At 41.3% G+C, this 22,306-nt stretch overlaps 1 protein-coding gene across 1 annotated transcript in view; it reads left to right on the plus strand.

The window, feature by feature from the left end:
- Window positions 1-1,948: 1,948 nt before the first annotated feature.
- NYAP2 (neuronal tyrosine-phosphorylated phosphoinositide-3-kinase adaptor 2) overlaps window positions 1,949-22,306 on the plus strand; it is a 155,259-nt gene continuing 134,901 nt past the window's right edge. Inside the window, exon 1 of the mRNA XM_064585842.1 lies at window positions 1,949-2,177. Within this exon, the coding sequence (XP_064441912.1) occupies window positions 1,949-2,177 (229 nt within the window). The remainder of the gene's footprint in view (window positions 2,178-22,306) is intronic.

Below are 22,306 nucleotides of genomic sequence, written 5' to 3' on the forward strand. Positions count from 1 at the left end.
TTGACAGAGTGGCAAGTCATCCAAATTTAATGCCAGAATCAGTCTAAGGTTCTTATTGAATCTTTTCTGGCTCTATCACCCCGGTCATGTAATTATGCTAAGTCCTCAAGTGAAGAGGGAAAGAAAAAAAGCTCATTTTCCATTATTTTTCCTGCTGGAATGTAAAATTTGTGACAAACATTATAATGCTATGAAAGATACAGTACAGAGAATTACAAAACCTTAGCTTGATTTCATCGTTACAAGGGCAGAGCCAGCCAAAATTAAGGTTAAAAAAAAGTTTAAATAAACTTATGTCTGGAAAGGTAGATTCAATAGGCTTCCAAAATTCATATACTCAAGGCTACATTTTTATCATTCCTATCTGTCTAAGAAAATCAGTGGAATATTTCCAATGTTTATTTTTGTTTCCTCTATTGATGAATGAACATAAATGGGGAAAACTCTAGAAAAAAATCTCTCTTTTAAAAATTCTCATTGAGGGCGCCTGGGTGGCTCAGTTGGTTAAGCGACTGCCTTCGGCTCAGGTCATGATCCTGGAGTCCCGGGATCGAGTCCCATGTCGGGCTCCTTGCTCAGCAGGGGGTCTGCTTCTCCCTCTGACCCTCCCCCCTCTCATGTGCTCTCTCTCATTCTCTCTCTCAAATAAATAAATAAAATCTTTAAAAAAAAAATTCTCATTGACATTCATGTCCTTTTTCTTCATAAAAAGGTCACCATTACTTACTAACATAGAGAAAGGCCCAAGAAATAACTCCTTTATGATTTGCTGAGCTTCAAACTGAGATTTCTTATATTTTAAAACTTTTCTCCAAACTTTCCTACCTAAAACTTAAGAACCTTGTATTTAGAAACTTTGCATACCCTATTTATGAGATATTTAGAAATATCCCAGTATCACATGATATTTTATTTATTTATTTATTTATTTATTTATTTATTTATTTATAAAGATTTTATTTATTTATCAGAGAGGGAGGGAGAGAGAAACAGCATGAGAAGGGAGAGGGTCAGAGGGAGAAGCAGGCTCCCCGCTGAGCCGGGAGCCCGATGTGGGGCTCGATCCAGGGACTCCGGGATCATGACCTGAGCAGAAGGCAGTTGCTTAACCAACTGAGCCACCCAGGCGCCCCTATCACATGATATTTTAACTACACCTCTTTATTTATTGTTATGCTACTTCATTCTGTGAAGTTAGCTTATTAGTAGAAGTAAGTTTCTAGTATCACTGAAGGTTTCTGGAGAACTAACAGAGGTTGGCAATTCCTTCCTTCCCCCCTTCCCCCCTTCCCCTCCTCCTCCCTGTCTCCTTTCCTCCTGTTTCTCTCCCCCCCCCCATATTTGGTAATGGCACCCCTTTTACTGTTTTTTTTTTCTTTTTTGCTTTGTTTTCCCCACTATATTAACCAGGTGACATTAGGGATGATTTTGATGAAGCGGAGAAGAGTCTCAAGTGCCGTCCACTTGATCTCAATAATGTGTCAAAAGACAGTCCGAGTCATCGTCACGGACCTCTCGTTTGCTTTTTAAGCCCCTGACAAGATTTCCCTCAAAGAAAAGCAGTTGAAGATGACATATGCTATTGCAGTATTTTCTTTTCCTTTGGAACACTGTTTTGGGAGTACCTGCATGCCAGGACACCAGGATGGCTGGAACCAGGTGTTAGGATTTCTCGCTGTCATCGGGTTGTATCTGCTTTCCCGTCGCACTTAATGCAAACGCACACACGGTTCTCGTGCTAATGCAAAGGTTCCTTCACCAGCCTAGAGCTGAGATGCGCGCTCCCCCCTAGCATAGGGACGCTCGCGCCCGTGGGACCTTGCGGGGGGCCGGCTCGCTTCACCTTCACGGACTTGGCTCTGCTTTGTCTTACAGCATAGGTGGCGAAGTGGGGCGGGGCCACGAAGGAAGTTACGCGGGCAAACATTTCCGCATGGGATTCATGACGATGCCCGCTCCTCAGGACAGACTTCCCCATCCCTGCGCCAGCGGCTTTTCCGTGAGGTCGCAGTCCCTGCACTCGGTCGGGGGCGCAGACGACGACAGCAGCTGTGGCTCCCGCCGGCAGCCGCCGCCCAAGCCCAAGCGGGACCCCAGCACCAAGCTGAGCACGTCGTCGGAGACGGTCAGCAGCGCGGCGCCCGGCAAGAGCGGGAAGGCCCCCGAGCGGCCCGAAGGTAACACGCGCGGGCTCCGCGGGAGAGAGGCCTCCCGCTGCTGAGCATCCGCCCTGCGCCCCCACCCCCTCCCCGGGGCCCCACCCGCCTGCCTCCTTCTCCCTGAAGTCCCAGGCAGGAGCGGTGGAGACGAGGGGACCTTTGATTAAGGTGCCGACAGACGGCACCCGGGAAGACATAGTTATAGTATCAGAAAGGGAAGGCAGCGTGTGTATTTTCTTTTTTTCTTTTCTTTTGAATGAGAGAGAGAGCATGAGAGGGGGGAGGGTCAGAGGGAGAAGCAGACTCCCCTCCGAGCAGGGCCCCGATGCGGGACCCGATCCCGGGACTCCAGGATCATGACCTGAGCTGAAGGCAGTCGCCCAACCGACTGAGCCACCCAGGCGCCCGCGTGTGTGTTTTCTTACCCCCTTAAAGCTTCAAATCATTAAGAAGTTGTTGGCCTAAAAAAACAAAAAAAAAATCTAAAATGTATATTGTCTTGCTTGGATTAGTATCACTTACATGATTCCAGAAGCATGATGTGATTCTCAGGGGAACATGGTAAGGCAGACAAACATACAGAAGGCAAATTGTAATCATTCTTAGAAACAATGATCTTGTACAATGTGGTGGAGTTCCTTCCAGTGAATATGAACACACACGCTGTGTATATATTTCAATGTCTCCTTCAATCCCTATCTCCAAATTCTACCCTGGACCTCGGTTTTTCCTCAGCTATGCAATGTACAAATCTCTCTTTACCTCCTTGCTGGCCTGGGAGTATGAATTAGGTCAGGTTAACCGTAGATCTCACCAGCTCTTCAGTCTTCCTTGAATAAGGAAGTTTCAGCTTTCCTGAGTTTCTCCTGAGAGTCCCTTGGAGGGAGAGCTGTCTCAAGTGTGCTTTGATAGAAGCCCGTGCAGATTTTGTGGATTAGCTGTGGAAAGTGCTTCGAGGTTGTTTGTGCTGCCAGTTCCGGTGGCCACCTTGAGAAAATGGCTCCGCCAGGTCCCTTAGTTTTTCTCTCATGCTGTCTGCCCCTGACATTCTCCACGGCAGGCTTCCCCAAGCCCCGAGCGTACCGAGTGTCACAGTGGTTTGCAGCTGGGAGTGGAAGCCAAGGTGGTCCTTTCCTCAACTGGGAAGGTATCTTTGTCACGTGGGCTTCCCAGGCCTTCATAAAAGTTCCCTCATCTTCTGGTCTAACCTTTCCACAGAAGCTCAAGCCTAGTCCATGACATGGGGTACCCATGAGGCATGTCACATCCCTTCCATCAACCTCATTTCTCCTTCCCCCCATATTGGTGCCCCAGTGCCTATTTAGACAAGAACGAAAGCTTCATTACGCAATGAAGAAGACAAATACATGCCGGGAGGTGGAGCTAATCCATGCATTCTACGTGGAAAATCTCCACTGAGGCTCAGTTCTTCCTACTATACATACATGCAAAAACGTGACCGTGTGCATATGTATGTGAGTACATACGTGAATAACACGTATGCGTATGCATATTTACAAAATTGAAATCATAATGCATACAGTTTTGTGTTTTATTTTTCACTTACTCTTTTGTGACTATTTTCCATGGCATTCAATTTAAGAAACACCATTTTTAAGGAGAGAAGTGTGCATCATAGCACTTTATTTAATCATTTTCTCCTTGAAGAATACTTAGGTTGGTCCAGTTTTGCTATAATGAATGAAACTGACATGAACGTGCATGTGTGTGTGCACGTGCGCTTGTCTGTGTGTGTGTCTGTGCAACTCTCTTTATTGTTCCTCTGCTGACTTGAGAGTAGATTAGAAGACCCCTTTCTCTCCTGATTCAAAGTCATCAGCATGTCCTTCAACTTGGAACACATCGATGCTTATAGAAACAAATGAGTGTTTCCTTTACTTGTTAATACACTAAAGGGGCCTAGAGATCTGCTTTTGTAAATTTTAAATGTTGTTCTTAGGTTTCCCCTGATGTTGTTACACAGTGCCTTTCATTTCTCTTTATTTTCTCTGGTATTATTTCCAGAAGTCCCCCCTCTCTGCCTTTCTTGCCAAAAAACTAGATAGCCAATGATATTAGATTGTTTACAAAAGACGTTTACTGATGTAGAACACTGGTCTCTGAATGATGCGGGCCTGAATGTAATCTAGAAATATTGAAGAATCAAGGGGAAATAAAAGGACCTCCCAAAGGGGAGGGGAAAGATGAAACAGAGGAGGAAAGTAGCCAGGAAGGAGTGTGTTATGAAGCACTGCAGTACTGTTGGAAACTTCTGGAACCAGGGTGAAATACCTCCAGAATAGCCTCTCTCAAGAGAGGGGGACCTGGGGTCTTCAAAGTGAACACATGCAGAGATACAGGATGGTTGTGCCACAGAAGAAACATTGGAGTGGTGATTCAGTTGTCTTAAAAGTAGAACTGATTACCATTCATTTGAGATGCCTTAGCTACCTAATTCCTGACAGAGAGCAGCTCTTCTTTCAGATCCCCTCACCATCTAAGGATCTAGGGTTTCAAATAGCTACTTATCAAACAGAAGACAGTAGCTCTATTATCTTTATTTCTTCTGAGGACAGGAGAGGAGACAGTGACTAAATTAGAGCAGCACAAAGACTTAAGTGAGACGTGGAAAACTACTTGATCGGCATGAGACTTCTTAAACATGAGGTCCAAGTTCAACATCTCTCCTCAAAAGGAGTTCTAAGTATGGACTGAGATGCCTTCAGCTGTAGTACATGTTTGAGGACAGTCGGTGGACCAGATGGGCTACTAGGATCCCGTGCAGAAAAGGTCAACTTTTACAGAAGAGGGATTCTCGATGCAAATTTCACCTCTTCAGAATGCTTAATAAAAAGGCAATAGCAAAATTGGATACATTCAAATCTCCTCTACCAAGTTATGACTTGAATGACAAGAGAGAATTAGGGCTCAGTTCAGAGATGGAGAAAAAAATCTTGAGTCCAAATGCATGCCTGCTTATGTGTACGCTCAAAGCCAAAAGTATATAAATAGGTAGATTGTTCTTTTATGAATTCTCAGTTCTTTATAACTGGGAGTTAACTGGAGTTCATTACAGAGCATATGTTTTCTTTACAATTTTCCTAGCTATCAAAATTATAACAAAGATGAAAAGTGACTTCTATGAATCTTAGTCTGTCTTATTATATTAAATGTCAGCAAAATCAAAATATTGATTCAGTGGCATTAGAATGATTTCCATGGTAACCGGCTTCTATTTAAGTAGGGGATTATGACTTCCCTGTGGATAAAAGTAAAAAAGAACTGGACTTGTAGCAAAACAGCTTTTCAGAGTAGGAAAAAAATAGCTCAATGATGAACGCACAAAAAAAATTACATACCAAGAAAGTACAATTTAGTTTTTAAAAATTGTAATTCTATCACACTGAAGATATACATTTATGACTCTATTCTGGGGTCTTCTACAATAGTAACACCTTTAAAAATTGTACAGTAGAGAAGATATAGTGGCAACAAGTATGCGATAAGTATTTTAATTGCTTTTTTTTTTTTTGCTTCAGTGTGGTACCTACTTAGTGTGAGGAAAGATTAGGTTAAATAAACGGAGTTAACTAGAAAGGATGAGAAGCCCTATCAGATGTGTCTCATGTATGACCCAGAGGATATAGGAGCTGTGCAAGCTTGCATTCTCCACCCCCACTGCTCAGGTAGACGGGCACCCTATTCCTCAGTAGCGTCATCATTCCAACACTGTGTGATATGGGCAGAGACTGTACTTAGAACCAACAGGCACTTGACTTTGGACAAGTGATCCAATAAGGCTGTTCCATTACCTTTAAATGAGTATAAAGAACTGAAAATTGATGGTGCCCTGCCTCCCTCACAGCCTTACGACAACCCAGTGGGATAATGCCCATGAGAGTGCATGTAGAAAGAAATTGCTATGCGATTATAAGTTAATACTTTTTTTAAAGCTGTACTTACTGCCTATTAATAGGCTTGAATAATGCAAAATTTGAGTTTGCTGCAACACATATATTTAAAACAAATAGGAGAGGAAAAATAGCCTCTCCTTGACACACACACACTGTACATGTTAGGCTTAAAATTTTTTACACAACAGAGTGAATAAACAGGGTAGTCTCCAAGTGTAATAATCTTTTCATGATATTATGACAGTAGTATAACATTTAGTATAATGAGGAAAATATGTTTCTCTAAACATCAAGTACTTCTACACTTTAGGGTCTTTAAAAAAAACAAAACTAAGTATTATTTTTAAATTGAGGTATAATTGACATGTAACATAGTAGTTTCAGGTATACAACATGATGATTCAATATTTGTATATATTGCAAAAGGACCAACACAATAAGTCTAGTTAACATCTGTGACCACACAGTTACAATTTTTTTTTCTTGTATTGAGAACTTTTAAGATCTATTCCCTTAGCATCTTTCAAGTATACCATATAATATTTTAACTAAAGTCACCATCCCGTACATTGAATCCCAGGACTTGTTTACTTTATAACTGGAAGTTTGTGTCTTTTGACCCCTTTCACCCATAACCCCTATCCCCCCAAACTAAGTGTGCTTACCTTCCATTTGTTATGAGTCCTTCTTTTGGGTCATTTAAAAAAATATTTTATTTATTTATTTGAGAGAGAGAGAGTATGAAGGTGGGGGAGAGGGAGGGGTAGAAGGAGAGGGAGAAACAGACTCCCCACTGAGCAGGGACCCTGACATGGGGCTCGATCCCAGGACCCTGAGATCAGAACCTGAGCCAAAGGCAGACGCTTAACCAACTGAACCACCCAGGCGCCCCTCTTTTGGGCCATTTTTAATACTTCATTTATGCTATTATTTCATGATCATCTCTTTACAAAACAATGAGTAAATATTTTTGAATTGGGATAGGTTTCCTGGTTTCTGATTTTCCTTTCTAGCTATGTTTAGTGGAGTCCTATTTGTCAATCAGGAATTGGGGTACCTGCAAAAATGTCTGGAATCATGACTGTCCTTAAAAACTTGAAATGTGTAGTTAAGCCAGAACCAAAGTCTAAATTCATCATGAGGTCGCTGCCTTAAAAACAGAAACCAACAAAAACCAAATTCCTTTTCCAGGTTACCACAAAAAGAAAGTTACACCCTCTAACAATGCTGTTCTCCACGCCTCCATTTATTCAGCCCAAACTGTGGGCACTCTACTGGGGATTTGGTGGCCAACGGAACAAGGGGTCCTTTCTTTCATGTTGCTTATAACCAATTTTGTTTCCAACTTTGCAACTCAGCCTTCCTCTATCACATCACAGAGCAAGCACTGACTGAAAGAAATCCTTTCTAGAAACCAGAAAATCTGGCATGACAACCATGGGGGATTTCTCCATGTAATTAGTTGTTTAGCTCCGGAAGTAGCAGTTTAACACATTTTAATAAAGTGTCTGTTCCTACAAAGAATATTTGCTGTTCTTTCATTTTTCAGGGCTGACAATTGAAAGGTGCCCAAATCTGATTTTCTACTGATAAAGCTTCAAAAGCAACCCCAGGGCATTTAAGGAGAAAGGAGGAAAAGATGGAATATGCTTATGTTGGGGAACTTTCAGGTTTCAGAATTCTGGTTTAGGAACCTGAATCAGCATCACTCAGGGCCAGCCATATACTTGCTTTGGCTTCCTCAGTTACTAGCCCAGATCTCAGACATTCAAAAATTTTAAGACTATTCCTTTTACAACTCAGCCATTTTAGAGAAATATGGGAGTTAGAGGCAAACAGACATGGGTTTCACATTAGTGCTGACAGCATTTAACACTGTCTCAGCCTCCCTCTCCTCACCTATGAAATGGGAAGAACAATACTGATCTCATGTAGTAGGTAGAATGCCATCCAAGAGGGTATCTGAGAGTCCCTCCTTCCTGGTATACTCACCCCGCGTATTCCCTGGAACTGACATACCATTGGTAGCTTGAAGATGGAGGCGGCCGTGTGGCAAGGCATACGGGTGGCGTCCAAGAATTGAAAGTAGTCTCCAGCTAAAAGCCAGCAAGGGAACAGGGACCTCGGTTCTATAACTGCAAAGAACTGAATTCTGCCAATGACAAAAATGAGCTTGGAAGTGGATTTGTCCCCAGAATCTCCAGACAAGGACACAGTCTGGCTGCCATGTTGATTTCAGCTTGTGGGACTCTGAGACCCAGAAGACTGGGTTCTGGCTGTGCCCAGACTTCTGATCTGTAGAACTGTGAGCTAAGACAAGGGTATTGTTCCCTCCACTGCTGTGGTTGTGATAACTTGTTATGTGGCAATGGAACAGTAATCCACCTTCCTGAGTTGTTAGGCGGGAAACATGAGGTGGGACAGAGGAGAGCTGCCCTTCCTTTCCACACTGGGCTGTTTTGTCAGAAGGGAGTGGGGGGCAGTTCAGATAGTGTCAGTGGCTTTCCAAACTTCCCAGGCCAGACCTTGAAGATAAATGAGATGAAGGAACCTCGGAAAGCACTGACATATTAGGGCTCCTGAGTATCTGCTTAGCTTTTTGTAGATTTGTTCAGGTCTTTTCCTGAGAGGGTCCTTTCTTCTCACCAACAGTTTTTGTTCTTTCAAAAGGCTCAGCAGTGGCTTTTTGGGTGGCTTTTTTGAACGATTCATTTCAGCGGCTGCAGCTTGCCTGCTTAGGACCTTTTCCACATGACAAGTGGCACTTTTACCTCACAGCATGTGCCCACCAAGTGCTCCAAGCCCCATGTGGCACGGCACTGGTAAAACACAAAGAAAGCAGGAAAACGAGCTCAGGAAATCGTCCTAGTTCCCACACTGGCTCGTGTCCTGGGGTGTATTCTCATTTGTTTTCTGGGATGCGATGTGGGAGATGATCATCGGAGTCCCACATTCCTGGACTCCTCTTTCCAGGTTGACAGAATCAGACGCTGCTAGGCTTTCTAGTGGAAAAGCCATCTGTCAAACCAGGCGCTGCTCAGACGGACACAGGGTTGTCCCTCCACAGCGTGTGTGATCTTTCTCCAAATGTGCCCTGAGGCCCGTGAATGAAACAGCTTGCAAATCAGTCATCACACAACACCTCTCTCTCTCAGTCCTTGCCGTGCTTGTTGATTTTGGTCCAACGAACTACCTTGCCTCTAATGGTCTCACCCAACATCCTTCTATGAAGAGTCTGGATTTGGCCTCAGTTGTCTCACTGTCTTAGATCCGTAAGAGGACGTTTGTCCATGTTGTTGGAACAGACTGATTTTTCCCTGAGAGACCCATGAGCCCAAAGTTCCTGAGTGTGGTGACAGGGCATTCATTTTGAGGGTGTTGGCTTGCTGTGCGACAAATTGACATAAACTTAGGGGCTGAGAATAATATACCTTTATTATCTTACAGTTTCTGCGAGTCAGGGGTCTCCTCAGGGTCTCCCAAGGCTGCAAAACAGCGGCCAGATGGGGCTGAGGTCTCATATAAGCCTCAGGGTCCTTTCCGTGCTCATGTGGTTGTGGACAGAATTGATTTTCTTGGGGTTGTAGAACACATGATAGCTTATTTCTTCAAGGACAGCAAGAGAGAGAGAGAGACTCTCTCACTTTTATTTTCTCCCTTCCAGAAAGGCCTGTATCTTCTTTTATACAGCTCAGCCAGGGGCACCTGGGTGGCTCAGGTCGTGATCCTGAGGTCCTGGGATTGAGCCCTGCGTCGGGCTCCCAGCTCATTGGGGAGTCTGTTTGCCCCTCCCCTCTCCTCCTGCTCTCTCCCTCTCTCTCTCTCTCTCATATAAATAAATAACAATCTTTAAAAAATAAATAAATAGCTCATCCAGGATATTCTCCCTTTGGAGGAACTGCGTCCACTGATTAGGAATCTTAATTTCAATTGAAAACCTCTTCGCCTTTTTCCACATACTGCAACTTAATCACGAGAGTAAAAAACCGTCATATCCACAGTCCTGCTTGCACTCAAGGAGAGAGAATGATACAGGACGCAAGTCACAGAGTGCAGGGCTCTTTGGACCTAGAATTCTCCCTACTCAGAATGATACAAAGGAGACTATGTATACATAGCTTTTTTAGAAACCATCCAAATATCTGGTTGAACTCTTCAAAAGTCTATTTGTGGAAAGTTAATTAGCAATGTGAGAAACAAACCATAATTCACTAGAATAATACAAATATAAAATAATCAAAGTAATTGGTAAATAAATAGGGCACAATAAGACTCCCCTCTTCATTTCTTTCTTTGTCTTTCCTTTTTTCCTATATAATGGAAGCCACCCCTGCTCCAAAATGTCTGGATTGTTTTACTTAGTTGAAAGTGGGAAAATTTCATTTTTTTTGGCTTTAGCCTTATGTGGAAGACGTGAAAAATGTCCCATAACCCCCATACTAAAGGACTTTTAGCACATAAAGATCCAAGACACCAAAATAGTGCAAATATTAAAAATTATGGTGTGTATAAATGTCAGCATATTTGATCTTCACTGTTGATTTTCCTGGTTGGTGAACTCTCTTGTTGATTCACTGGGATAGCTTGACCCAGCACAGTCACTGTCCCCTAAAACACCTCATGGATGGGGTCTATGTAGTACACAGTATCCTTGATATGGCAATGGTGCTCCCCAGCATTTTCCTCTGTGGATTTCCTCAGAACCCCAGGACTGTAGGGATTAGTGGTGGTAATTTATGCTGTGTACCTTCCTGCCTTCTGCCTGCCCATCGAATAGCATTTTGATGACAAATAAATATGAGACTGCATGTTCACAAGTTATGCATCTTTTGAATTAAAACAACTGCATCAATTTCCAATTATGGGTACCTAGACATCTAAAAACATGTGTCCTCAAAGGAAGTGGAGAGAACTAAATATAACCCTCACTGCAACTTTCTTCACGGTCTCTGTTTTTGTCTCCTCTCAAGCTTGCATAAGTATTTATCTCTTCTTTGCAATCATACCAAAGCATGAAGAGTAATGTAGTAAGTTATTAAATTACTAATTACTAAGATTTTATAAGAAAAATGGAAGAAAGAAGTTGATAGCCTGCCTTCCTTAAGTAACCTCTACCTCTTTTACTTCCTCCCTTCTCTGCAAAGCTCTCATTTCTCTGTTTCTTTAGCCTTCAGCCTTGCCCCTAAGTCCTGAAGATAACTGAGAGCACCATCAGTTCAGAGTCTCTTCGCACTTACGTAAGCATGTTCCCTGTGCGTTAGCTCAGCTCCGTTCTAATCTTTCCAACCCCAGGCAGTGTCTTTCTGAGAGTATTTCTGATAATAACACATCCTTCCATTTGATTTACATAAAGCACTTGATACTTCGCCAAATAGTATATATATATTTGAGAAAGTGGTATGATCTCCTTTATATCTATATTCTCCATCTCATAGATAAAACAATAATGGGAAGGAATCTTAGTCCAGTAGTGGGCGGACTTCCTCCAAAGCATGCTGGAAATGGGATAAACTCATTTCAGACTAATTAACCTTGACTGCTAATCTAACCTATTTCTGACGTTGACCCAATGGCCTCCTCACGCCACCATCTTACATGTCTCCTTGTTCATCTGGCTTCTAAAAGGCTTTCTGCATATGCTTGCTCTACTGAGCCAACTCTCATTTGTTTGAGATGCATAATTTACTATCCGGCTCCACACTCACCATGACACTGAATCCAGTCTTGGTCCCCATCTCAGTGGCTTCCTTCTGTGCCTATCCTTTGTTACTTCTCTTCGGCATTTTAGATTATTGTTAACTCCCATATTGGTAACGTCCCTGCTCTTTTGTTGTGCATGCACCACTCTCTACTGGTTTTCTTCCTGACCACTGCTCTCTAAATCTCCTTTGATATCTCTTGTTCTGCCTGATTCTTAAATGTTAATGTCTTTAAATTCTGCCCTTGGCTCTTATCTTCTACTCTGATAGTTGTTGAATAAATAAGTGATGAAATCCACATACTCTCCAAATATCTGATTGAATCTCTGGACCCACGTCTATCTGTAGATATCACAGAGTCCTCAGACTCATCATGTCCGCACTGAACCAGCCATTTTCTCCATGTTTCCTCTCTTGATACCAAGGTTATAATGTAAGAGCCTTATCGGATTGCTTTCCTTTCCTGACCCCCGACATCTAATCCATCATCAAGTGTAGCCAGTTCTGTTTCTCATACCTCCCATGTTTGCCCTTCTCCATCATTTATGCTTTTACTCTCCCATCTCAGATCATCATCATTCCTCACCTGAACAATTGTTCAGGCACCTGACTTCTCTCCTTTCCTGCAGTCTCATCTTCTCAAATCCACCCTCCTTACTACTTCCAGAGAGGATTTCCTCACCTGCACATCCAGTCATATCATTATCCAGCTCATGATTTCATTGGTTCATTTATTATCCATTTCATCATTTACTTGATAAAAGCACAACACATGAGCACGATCTTCATCATCTCACTCCTGCCAACCTGTAGAGTCACATCTCCCACCATGCATGCCCCTTGTAGTGGCCCTCAAGTACATCATTTTCTGTGAACAAGCCAAGCTTATTCTTGATTCTGGACCCTTCTGTGCATGTGGAATTCCTTCTGTCTGGAATGTCTCTTCCAAATTAGCCTCCAGAACAAGTTTCCAGTCATCCTTCAAGGTCCCAGGACAACCGCTACCCATGCCATCTACCCATCAGTCCCAGCTTGGTTTACAGTGTGGTCACTATTCCAAATGATTTAAATAATAGGATTGTTTTAGGCTGTCAAACCTTGTATTTTCTCCATTGTTTTACATTTCTGAATCTTGATAGGTCACAAAATAATTATGGGTGGTGACAAAGAATACTGTTGACACGGGGCACCTGGGTGGATCAGCTGTTAAGCATCTGCCTTCAGCCCAGGTCATGATCCCAGAGTCCTGGGATCAAGCCCCGCATTGGACTCCCCGCTCAGCAGGAGGCATGCTTCTCCCTCTCCCACCCCCCCTGCTTATGTTCCTGCTCTTGCTATTTATCCCTCTGTCAAATTAAAAAAAAAAAAATCAGTGTTTCTCAAAAAAAAAAATACTGTTGACAGGCTGTAATGTGTTATTGGCACTATATAACTTTTAAGTTTATCGTCACCTTATAAGTCAAAGAAGGCTCAGCATTTGCCATTCAGATAAGGTATAAAAAACAAGTTTCTCAGTTGAGATGCTCTTAATAGAGACCTGAGATTTCTTCCCCTTCAATGACTTTTGGAAGTTAACTTTAACCTTCCCTGTTCACATGTATTTCGGGGTTTCCCTCCACTATTTCTGTCATAGTCTTAAAGGCCAGGGGTATCCTCCAGATTAGCTCTGTTTTTCCATTATAAAGGCATCCAGTTTCTGAGTAGTTTCTCACTCTACCTTCAAGAAGAGTGTGTAAAGCCATTTTTTAAGGCAGAGTGACTGCAAGTGTGCATAAATCTTGCCTTTAATTGACCTTGACGAAGCATCCACTTACTGCAGAAAGAGTGCTTTGATTTTATGGCTCTCTGTCTGTACTGAGAGTTCCTATAATATGTATTGCTTTCTGTGATTTTTCTTGATAAGTGGGAGGGCAGTGATTTAAGACAAGCTTTTTAAATTTATTTTTTTGCTATTAATATGTATTAAATTAAGCTGATTATATGGAGCAGAACATGGGAACACATCACCCTTTGGAACCTCTGCTTTCTGACAACTTCATCTAATGAGAACAGCTGAAAACTAAGAAGAGTGAAAAAAAAAAAGAGCTTAGTGGAACTAAACTTTTTTTAGTACTGAGGCTTGTGGATTTTACAGAATGTCAATTGCCGGTTTATTTGTTTGTTTTTAATTTAGTGTACATTTATTTTCAGGTCTTGTTTTCACATCCTTGTAGCATATTAGAAGCAGTGAATTATCGTGGGAAGAAAAACAGCAAGGACTGTTTTACCTGATACTAGAGGAGAGAAACAAAATTTAAGGAATTTATTAAGTTAGTGTCAAGTCACAGAGCATCACCCGCTCATAATGCCTTGATTACTCTCAGCCAGTATTACTTTCAGTGTGAGTGGTGATGCCCCCGAGGATGTCATTAGTCAACAAATATTTATTGAGTATCTGCTATGTGCCAGGCACTATGCTAGGCAATGGAGAAACAGGAAAGAAATGTTATGTCCCCTAAAAGACATTACAACCCATGGAAGGCCACTGATATTTAAACAGGCAGTTACAATGAGTGGGATCATTGTACTAGTTGGTGAAGTACAGGATCTGTTGTGAGTGTAGATCAAGGGCACCTACCTCAAACTCGAAGAGGCAGAGATGGCTTTTCAGAGGAAGTGTCTTAAACTGCTGAAAATGAGGATACAATATGTTATTTTATTTTATTTTTAAGTAAACACTATGCCCAACGTGGGGTTGAACTCACGACCCTGAGATCAAGAGTCATATGCTCTACTGACTGAGCCGGCCAGGTGCCCCAAAATGCAATATATTTTAAAAATAGTCTGTATAAAAATTCTTACAATGAGAAAGTGTATTGCTACTGAATGAGAATGCTCTTGTATCTCTGGAAAATGTGGCTAACCAAACTGAGTTATATTCTTACAGTTCCAAGTACCCAAATATCTACTCTCCATATATAATCTTTATTTGAGGAGTTCAGATGTTTATTTTATCTTATGGAGTCTTCCATCTTTATGAGATACAAAGGACTGGGTTATCTTTAAAAGAAAACTAAGAGTACACAGATGAAATTCAAACTAGAAATACTTCCATAGAGTAAATCGACTTGTATCCTTATGTTAAATAGCAATGAGAAATTAAAATTAGATATTGCCCATTTTTACATATTTTAATTTTATTTCTTTTCCCTAACTGTGTCTGGCTAATTTGGCTATCGTTATTACCATGATATATACGTTTTGAAAAAGAAAAGGAAATCTGTGCTTCTATCTATGTGTGATTAGATCTAGGCCATATAGCTCTATTCTTTAGCTGGTGTGCTCTCTTAAATTCTTAATCAGAATTTAGGTTTCAGAGTCTATGAAAATCTGTTTTAGCAACATGTACACACCAGCTTGACAGTCAATACAAGCAGATTAAATATAAAATTAATTGCCACATTCAAAAAAAATAACTGAATAAGGAGTTACTGATTTGGCTAAAATGGTTAAATGAATTTGAGGTATTGAGACCACATTATTCTATGGTATCTTAAAGATTGTCCATATAGCAATAAGCAACTTCTATAATCTATAATCGAGAACAAGTGGAAGGATTGGCATCTCTCTCAGTCCTCAAAGAATCTGGAAATTCTGACTGTAGCCACTGAAAACATGTTAAATTCTCCCCATATGGGACAGTATATTCAGAGAGGCAGCTGCTTGTGATCTGTGTGATTATTCCTTCAACAAACATTTATTGAGCGCCTATTATGTGCCAGTTATTGTTCTAGGAGTTTGAGATATATCCATGAACAAACTTTTGAGAATGGTGTATACCTTTGAGGTATTTCTATTTTAGCAGGAGTAAGCAGTTGATAAACAATAGACACAATAAATTCATAAACTGGCTAGTATGCTGGAAGGTTATAAGTGCTATGGAAGAAAGAAAAATCCAGAGCAAGGCAAACTGATCCAAAAAGCAGATACATTTAAGTAGAGAGAGCAGAAAAGACTTCATCCTGATGTTTAAGATTGATTCAGTCAAGGCCCAATCAAGAGAAACCACACAGTAATTTGAGCAAGGAACATTTCCTTAAAAGGATCGCTAACTATAACAGGATTCAAGTAACAGGAGATCAACTAGTAAGAAGAAGAACAAACTGCAGAGAATACAGAAATAGAACATGTGAGAAATATCCCTTACTCCCAGGGCTGAGAGAGTGTCCTCCAGCTGGAGCTGAGTTCCAGGCCTTGTTGGGAGGCATAGTTATGGATTACTGGATGGTGGAAACATTGCTGTGGAATAGTGCTCTTGCTGGAAATCCATCTTCTGGAACTTTCTGGAGAACCTCCCTCTGGTGTGTGTGGGGAAAACCATTCATAGGAGTTTCTCATCAGAGTTATTCCACCACAAGAGCACCTGGGGTTGAGGCGTTTGCTGTAGGCAGCTCTTGGCTTTTGGGTATTTCTGGAGCCAAGGCTAGAGAAGCTGCATACTCTGCAGGAGCTGGACTGGGGAAGCCACTTGCACTGCAGGAGTTTGGCTAGTGAGCTGCTGGAACCAGGAAGCAAAACCCCCTTTTTGCTGCAATGCTTTTCCAGCATCTTCTACTGACAAAGCTTAACATTGTACCAGCTGGCCCAGGAGAAGATATTTAAAGAGCCTCGCTCTCTTGTCAGAAGCAGGAAAAGAGGATGAGTTTAGAAGTGAGAGACAATCAATTGATAACTTGCATAGACAGGAAGGAGGTGGGGATATGCCTTATGTGGATGTCTTGAGGGAGAGTCCTCTAAGTAGAGAAAACAGTTGCTGCAAAGACCCAAAGGCAGGAAGTCCAAAGATAGGAGGTCAGTGTGGGGGGAACATTGTAGATGAAAAAGACAAAACCGAGGGGTGCCTGGCTGGCTCAGTCAGTAGAACATGCAACTCTTGATCTCAGGGTCATGAGTTCAAGCCCCATGTTGGGCCTAGAACTTCAAAAAAAACAAAAAAATACAAGACCAAAAAAGAGGTCAGAGAAAAAAAAAAAAAAAAGGTGAGACTCTACAGGACCTTCCTTCTAGGCCATCGTAGGGCTTTGCATCCAAGGCAGCCATTCAGGGGGTGGAGCAGAAGAGTGGCATGGTGTTTGAAAAGAATCATTTTAGTGACTGCAGTGAAGATAGACTCATAGGGCTCAGATACAGGATCAGAGAGACCCATCAGGAGACTATTGCGGTAATCCAGGTGAGAGATGATGGGGGCTCAGAGCAGGTAGGAGCGGGGGAATTAATGAGAAATAGTCAGAAGACTGTTACCTTTTCTATAGGAGCTGTTGCTCATAGTCCCCCTCCCTTCCTTCCTTACCAGGGAGATAGCTCTAGGCATCGACATAGGTGCAGGCGTGGGGTAGGTAGGCATCGGTGTTGGGATAGGTGTAGATACGTAGATGTAGGTATATAGACATACTGAAGATATACAGGTCCTATCTGTGGAACCTTTTCTGTGAGACAAGGATCCTGGTGCTCTATATAGATTAAAACTCATTAAATGCATACTGTTGATTACATTTACATTTTTGTCTTGCCGTCTGGAAGGTTGTGAGCCAAGAATGAGTTTCCGTAAAAGATCTATAGGTGTTTAAATTATAAACATAGCAGCCCCAGCTATTTTTTTTTTAAAGATTTTATTCATTTATTTGACAGAGAAGAGAGAGAGAGAACAAGTAGGCAGAGAGGCAGGCAGAGGGAGAGGGAGAAGCAGGCCTTCCGCCGAGCGGGGAGCCCGATGCGGGGCTCGATCCCAGGACCCCGGGACCATGACCCGAGCCGAGGGCAGCGGCTTAACCGACTGAGCCACCCAGGCGCTCCCACAGCCCCAGCTATTTTATCATTAAATAAATGCAAAAGATTGTATTTAACTTTCATGTTTCCAAAACACAAATCTGGTTTAGAATGTTGACTGAGATCAAGGCCACTTTCTACGCAAACCCCAGGCCCTCTCCAGCTCGCCCTGTCAACCTGCCCAGCCTTGCTTCTCCGGCTCAGCCTAGGCTCTGCACACAGCCTGGAGCTCAGGGTTCCCTCCTGCCCTCCAAATGCACCCCTCCATGCCCCTTGCCATTCTCATAGCCTTACCTGTGTTGAATGCTAAACAACTTCCTCCTGGCCCTAGGAAAATGGATCACATTCTTCACATTCTTCTTTTTTTTAAATTTTATTTTAATTTCAGTTGGTTAAGTAGCATACAATGTTATGTTAGTTTCAGGTGTGCAATATAGTAATTCATTACTTACATATGCCCTTCATGTTCTTGCCCCAAACCTTTTCCTTGAGAGAAGAATTGCCCAGCTCTTCCCAGGACTGTATTTTTCCAGAAGAAAGTATTCTTTTCTATGTGCTCCCTTTCATACTGTGTTGCCATGTTTGGCATTGCTGACATTGACATTGTTTTATTTCTGTAAGACTATCTTCTCCTTTAAGCTGTTATTCTTAAAGGTCTTACTCTTGTTCATATCCCTATGAAATTTCCTGAAATTCAACCTTTATTTATTAAAGTTGACCTTTATTTATTTGGAAATAAAGTTGCAGAGATTAATATTAAATCTCCTAATTAGAAATACACTATCTAATAATAGTTGAGATAATCCTTGTGAATTATTTTTCACCACTATATACGAATTTATGTCTGTTACCATGAATTTCTTACTCCACTGGACTGGGGAGAAAGTCTTTGCAATATTCAATATTATCTGTGGCATTTCCTCCCCCTACAGGTATAATAAAGTCCACACCTTATTAATATTTTTTAATACTTTTCCTATGAAGCACAATTATTTTTTTTAACCCTTGCACTTCCACAGACTATCACACTAGACAGATTAAGTTGCTTATGATTCTTAATCTTTTAGCACTTCCTGAGTGAAATACAATATATGAAATATGCATATACTTTTATTAATATTCAAGTTGTTGCCAAATGTAAGTGCTTAAAATAAAAATGTCTGTGTATTAAGCAATGTACCTCACTGTTCAATTACATAATGCTCATGTGTCTCTGAGAGTAGGAGGTTTACTGGGGATGTCAAGTTTCCTGCAACTCTAAAATTATGCTGGATCAGAGCATAACAAGAATGCAGAGAGAAAGAAATGAAGTAGGTTTATAGCCATATTCTGTTGAAACACTGAGGAGAGAATAACTTGAAGACATTTGATGAGGAAGGGACTAATCCAAATCCAAATCAACAGTGAGAATCTACCGCTTGACAGAAGTTCTACATTAGGAAAACATTTATTTCAAATCTGAGAACTCTTTATCCTAAGGGATCTATAACTTGTGATCTAACTTGTATGGTTACCTTCAAGTAAGAAGCCAAACAAGAAACTGAACAGTTCCTGTAATGAGAGTAAAAGTTCTCAGAACTTGGGGCTCAGTTTTGGTTAAGTGTCTGCCTTCAGTTTAGGTCATGACCCCAGGGTCCTGGGATCGAGCCCTGCATCGGACTCCCTGCTCAGCTGGGAGCCTACTTCTCCCTCTCTCTATGCTGCTCCCCCTGCTCTCTCTCTCTGTCTGTCAAATAAATAAATAAAATCTTCAAAAAAATTCTCAGAACTTGGTTATTTGAAATGTTTTTCTCCATTTCCCAGAGTGGCACTTGAATCCTATTTCTTTGCTTGTAGATATATTTTATCTGTTCTCCATTATTGCATTTTTTTCAGCTGTATTATAATTATCCATTCACATCTGTTGTCAACTCTAAGGGGTGAACATCCTGTAGGACAAGAATCATATTAATCTAGTGCATGTTTGGAGCTAGTAAGTGTTCAATTAAATGTTTGTTGAAAGAATAAGTTGTGGAATTAAGCATTACTCCTAAGATTCTAGATTGAACAAGTGAATTTATGATGGAGTCAATGTTGAGATGGGGAAGATTAGGGAAGAACTGGGTTCCAGATGAATGTGCTTGAGATGCTTGTCAGATATTTAAGTGGAGGTAGACAGAAAGCAGTTGGATATCATTCTCTGGAGAATTGGGGTAAAGATACAGATTTGATTGTCATTAGAACAGATATCATTTAGCCACTGAATTAGATAGAATCACATTGCAAGAGAGAGTAGAAGAATATCAGAAAGTCTAGAAACAACCCATGCACAACTGAGATTCATTTAGAAGTGAAGCTAAGAAAGAAAGCAGACAAAGTAGCCAGTAAGCTAGGAGGAAACCAAGAGCCAAGAGAAAAGAAGGTATAAAGATATAGTGATACATGGTGACAAGTCTTTGAGAGCTTACATAGGTAGTGGGCAGAAGTGAGTCTGTTGGATCTCACAACACAAAGGCCATTGGTGATCAGGACAAAAAAAAGTCAGTTGAGGAATGGTGGAAGCAGAAGCCAAATTTGAGGGGCGTTAAAGAAGAAATGGACTATAAGGAAGTAGAGGGAGGGCAGATGTAATTTTTGAAAGGTTGGCTATAATAAGAAGCAGAGAAATGGGATGGTAGCTGGAAAAAGATGAGAGATCAGAGTGAGATATGTACATACATACTTGTGTCAACTATGGGAGGAACAAGAACAACTTAGAATGGTGATGAGAATGATTCAGTAGAGAGGGAGAGGAGATGACCAATGGAGGAGGAAAGTCCCCATCAAATGACAAAGGCCTTTGATGGGACGAAGGTTTCTTCCTCTTTCCTCAAAGAAAAGCAAGTAAGGAAATGCATAGGAATTCTGGTTTGTGGTTGACTTGGTCATGAAAATAAGAAAAAAAATCTCTCTAATGGTAATCCAGTTATCTATGGCTATGTAACAAAAGATTCATAACTTTGTGGATTAACAATGATTTACTATTTCTCATTATTCTGGGGTTTGACTGAATGCAGTAAGTTACTCTGCTCCCTAGAGTGTGACTGAGGTCATTTAAGCTACTGTTTTCAGCTGGAAGCTTGGCTGGAAGGTGGTTTTTCAACCTCCAGGGTCTTTCTTCATGTGGGTTCTCACAATTTGGTAGTCTCTGTTTACAGCATGGCAACTGACTTCCAAGAGCAAGCATTTCCACCTGTTATTCAAATATTTATCAAACATTTGCTTGCATCACACTTGCTAATATCCCTTTTGGCCAAGTAAGTCACATAGTCAAAGCCAGAGTCCATTTGGGAGAGGCTATTCAAGGTCACGCATGCCAGGAGTTAAAGTTCAATGCGGGCCACTAAGGTAACTATCACAGGTTGCTTCTGCTTTCATAAACAATGCAGTGTTATGTCTTAAATGTTGGTCGGGAAGATATACAAAAAGTAAGACTATCATTATGGGGATTGACAATACATAACAATATTTTGGGTAGTGTTGAGTGGCTGTATGAGCTGTATTTATGAATGCAATAGAAAATAGCATCAATCTTCTATTATTGTGGTTTTGTGTGATATTCTTCAGCAGCTCTCCAATGCACAAAGGAAGCAGACAGATTGGCAAGGTCATTACAAATGTTTGACTCTGGGAAAAAGTAGAAGAGTGTCACTGATGTGTAATTCCTATCCTTTTATCTTATATAGACTTTCTTGTTCTTTTCCTTTAGGAACTATTGAGCCACTGCAACCAATTTAGATATTTACTATATTCAAATCAATATGTCCAGCCCTCAGAAGTTCCAAAATAAAGCTATCATGTGCTATCCTTGGCATAAGCAAATTTATTTTAATGGTTGAAAAGTTTATGAAATAGTTGAAGCCCTTATTTCTAGTACATAGGCATTTCTTCCTTCTCTACTTTTCATTCATTACCCACACAATTTTGCTCCATTTGACTTTTTTTTTTAAGATTTTATTTATTTATTTGAGAAACAGAGAGTAAGAGCATGGGTTAGAGGGAGAGGGAGAGAGAATCTGAAGCAGACTCCACACTGAGCACAGAGCCCAACGTGGGGCTCGATCTACAACTGGGAGATCATGACCTGAACTGAAACCAAGAGTCAGACACTTAACTGACTGAGCCACCCAGGTGCCCCTCCATTTGCCCTTTTCAATGAAACATAGATTGTCCAAAATTCCCTCACATATTTAAACTCTTTTACTTGGCTCTTATATTAGTCAGTGTCTAGTTACAACTATAGAAATTATACTTGCTATTTAAACACAGACTATTTCATGTAAGGAACGGATTCAACAGATATGGAATCACTGGAGAAAAAAAAAAAAAAAAAAAAAAAGAGGATACAGATATAACCCAGAAGTAGAAATTGCAGGAAGAAGCTACTATCTTTTGGGACCCAAGGGAAGAGGTTATTAAACCCCAGAAGCTGGGGGAAGGGCCCTCATGACCAGTCATCTAATGTTCTTAGGAGAAGAAACTGCCTTGATGAAGCTAGTTTTAGAATTGCTGGAAGAATCTGGAAACTAGAGCCAAATGCCATCCCAATAGTGAAAAACAAGGTGCAAAACAGGGAGGAACAAGCCCTTTCTCCTTCCTTCAGTTGTTCAGCCTTCCTGTAGTGCCTCCTTTTGGAAGACTATAACAGGGAGCATGTGCTAAAGCATAAACAAGGTTTGCAGAGACCCAGCCCCAGCACCACAGCCAAGTG

This window comes from Mirounga angustirostris, unplaced genomic scaffold (genome assembly GCF_029215605.1).
Source record: "Mirounga angustirostris isolate CCGP_5_RB_7025 unplaced genomic scaffold, mMirAng1.0.hap1 SCAF_3, whole genome shotgun sequence".
Classification (NCBI taxonomy): domain Eukaryota; kingdom Metazoa; phylum Chordata; class Mammalia; order Carnivora; family Phocidae; genus Mirounga; species Mirounga angustirostris.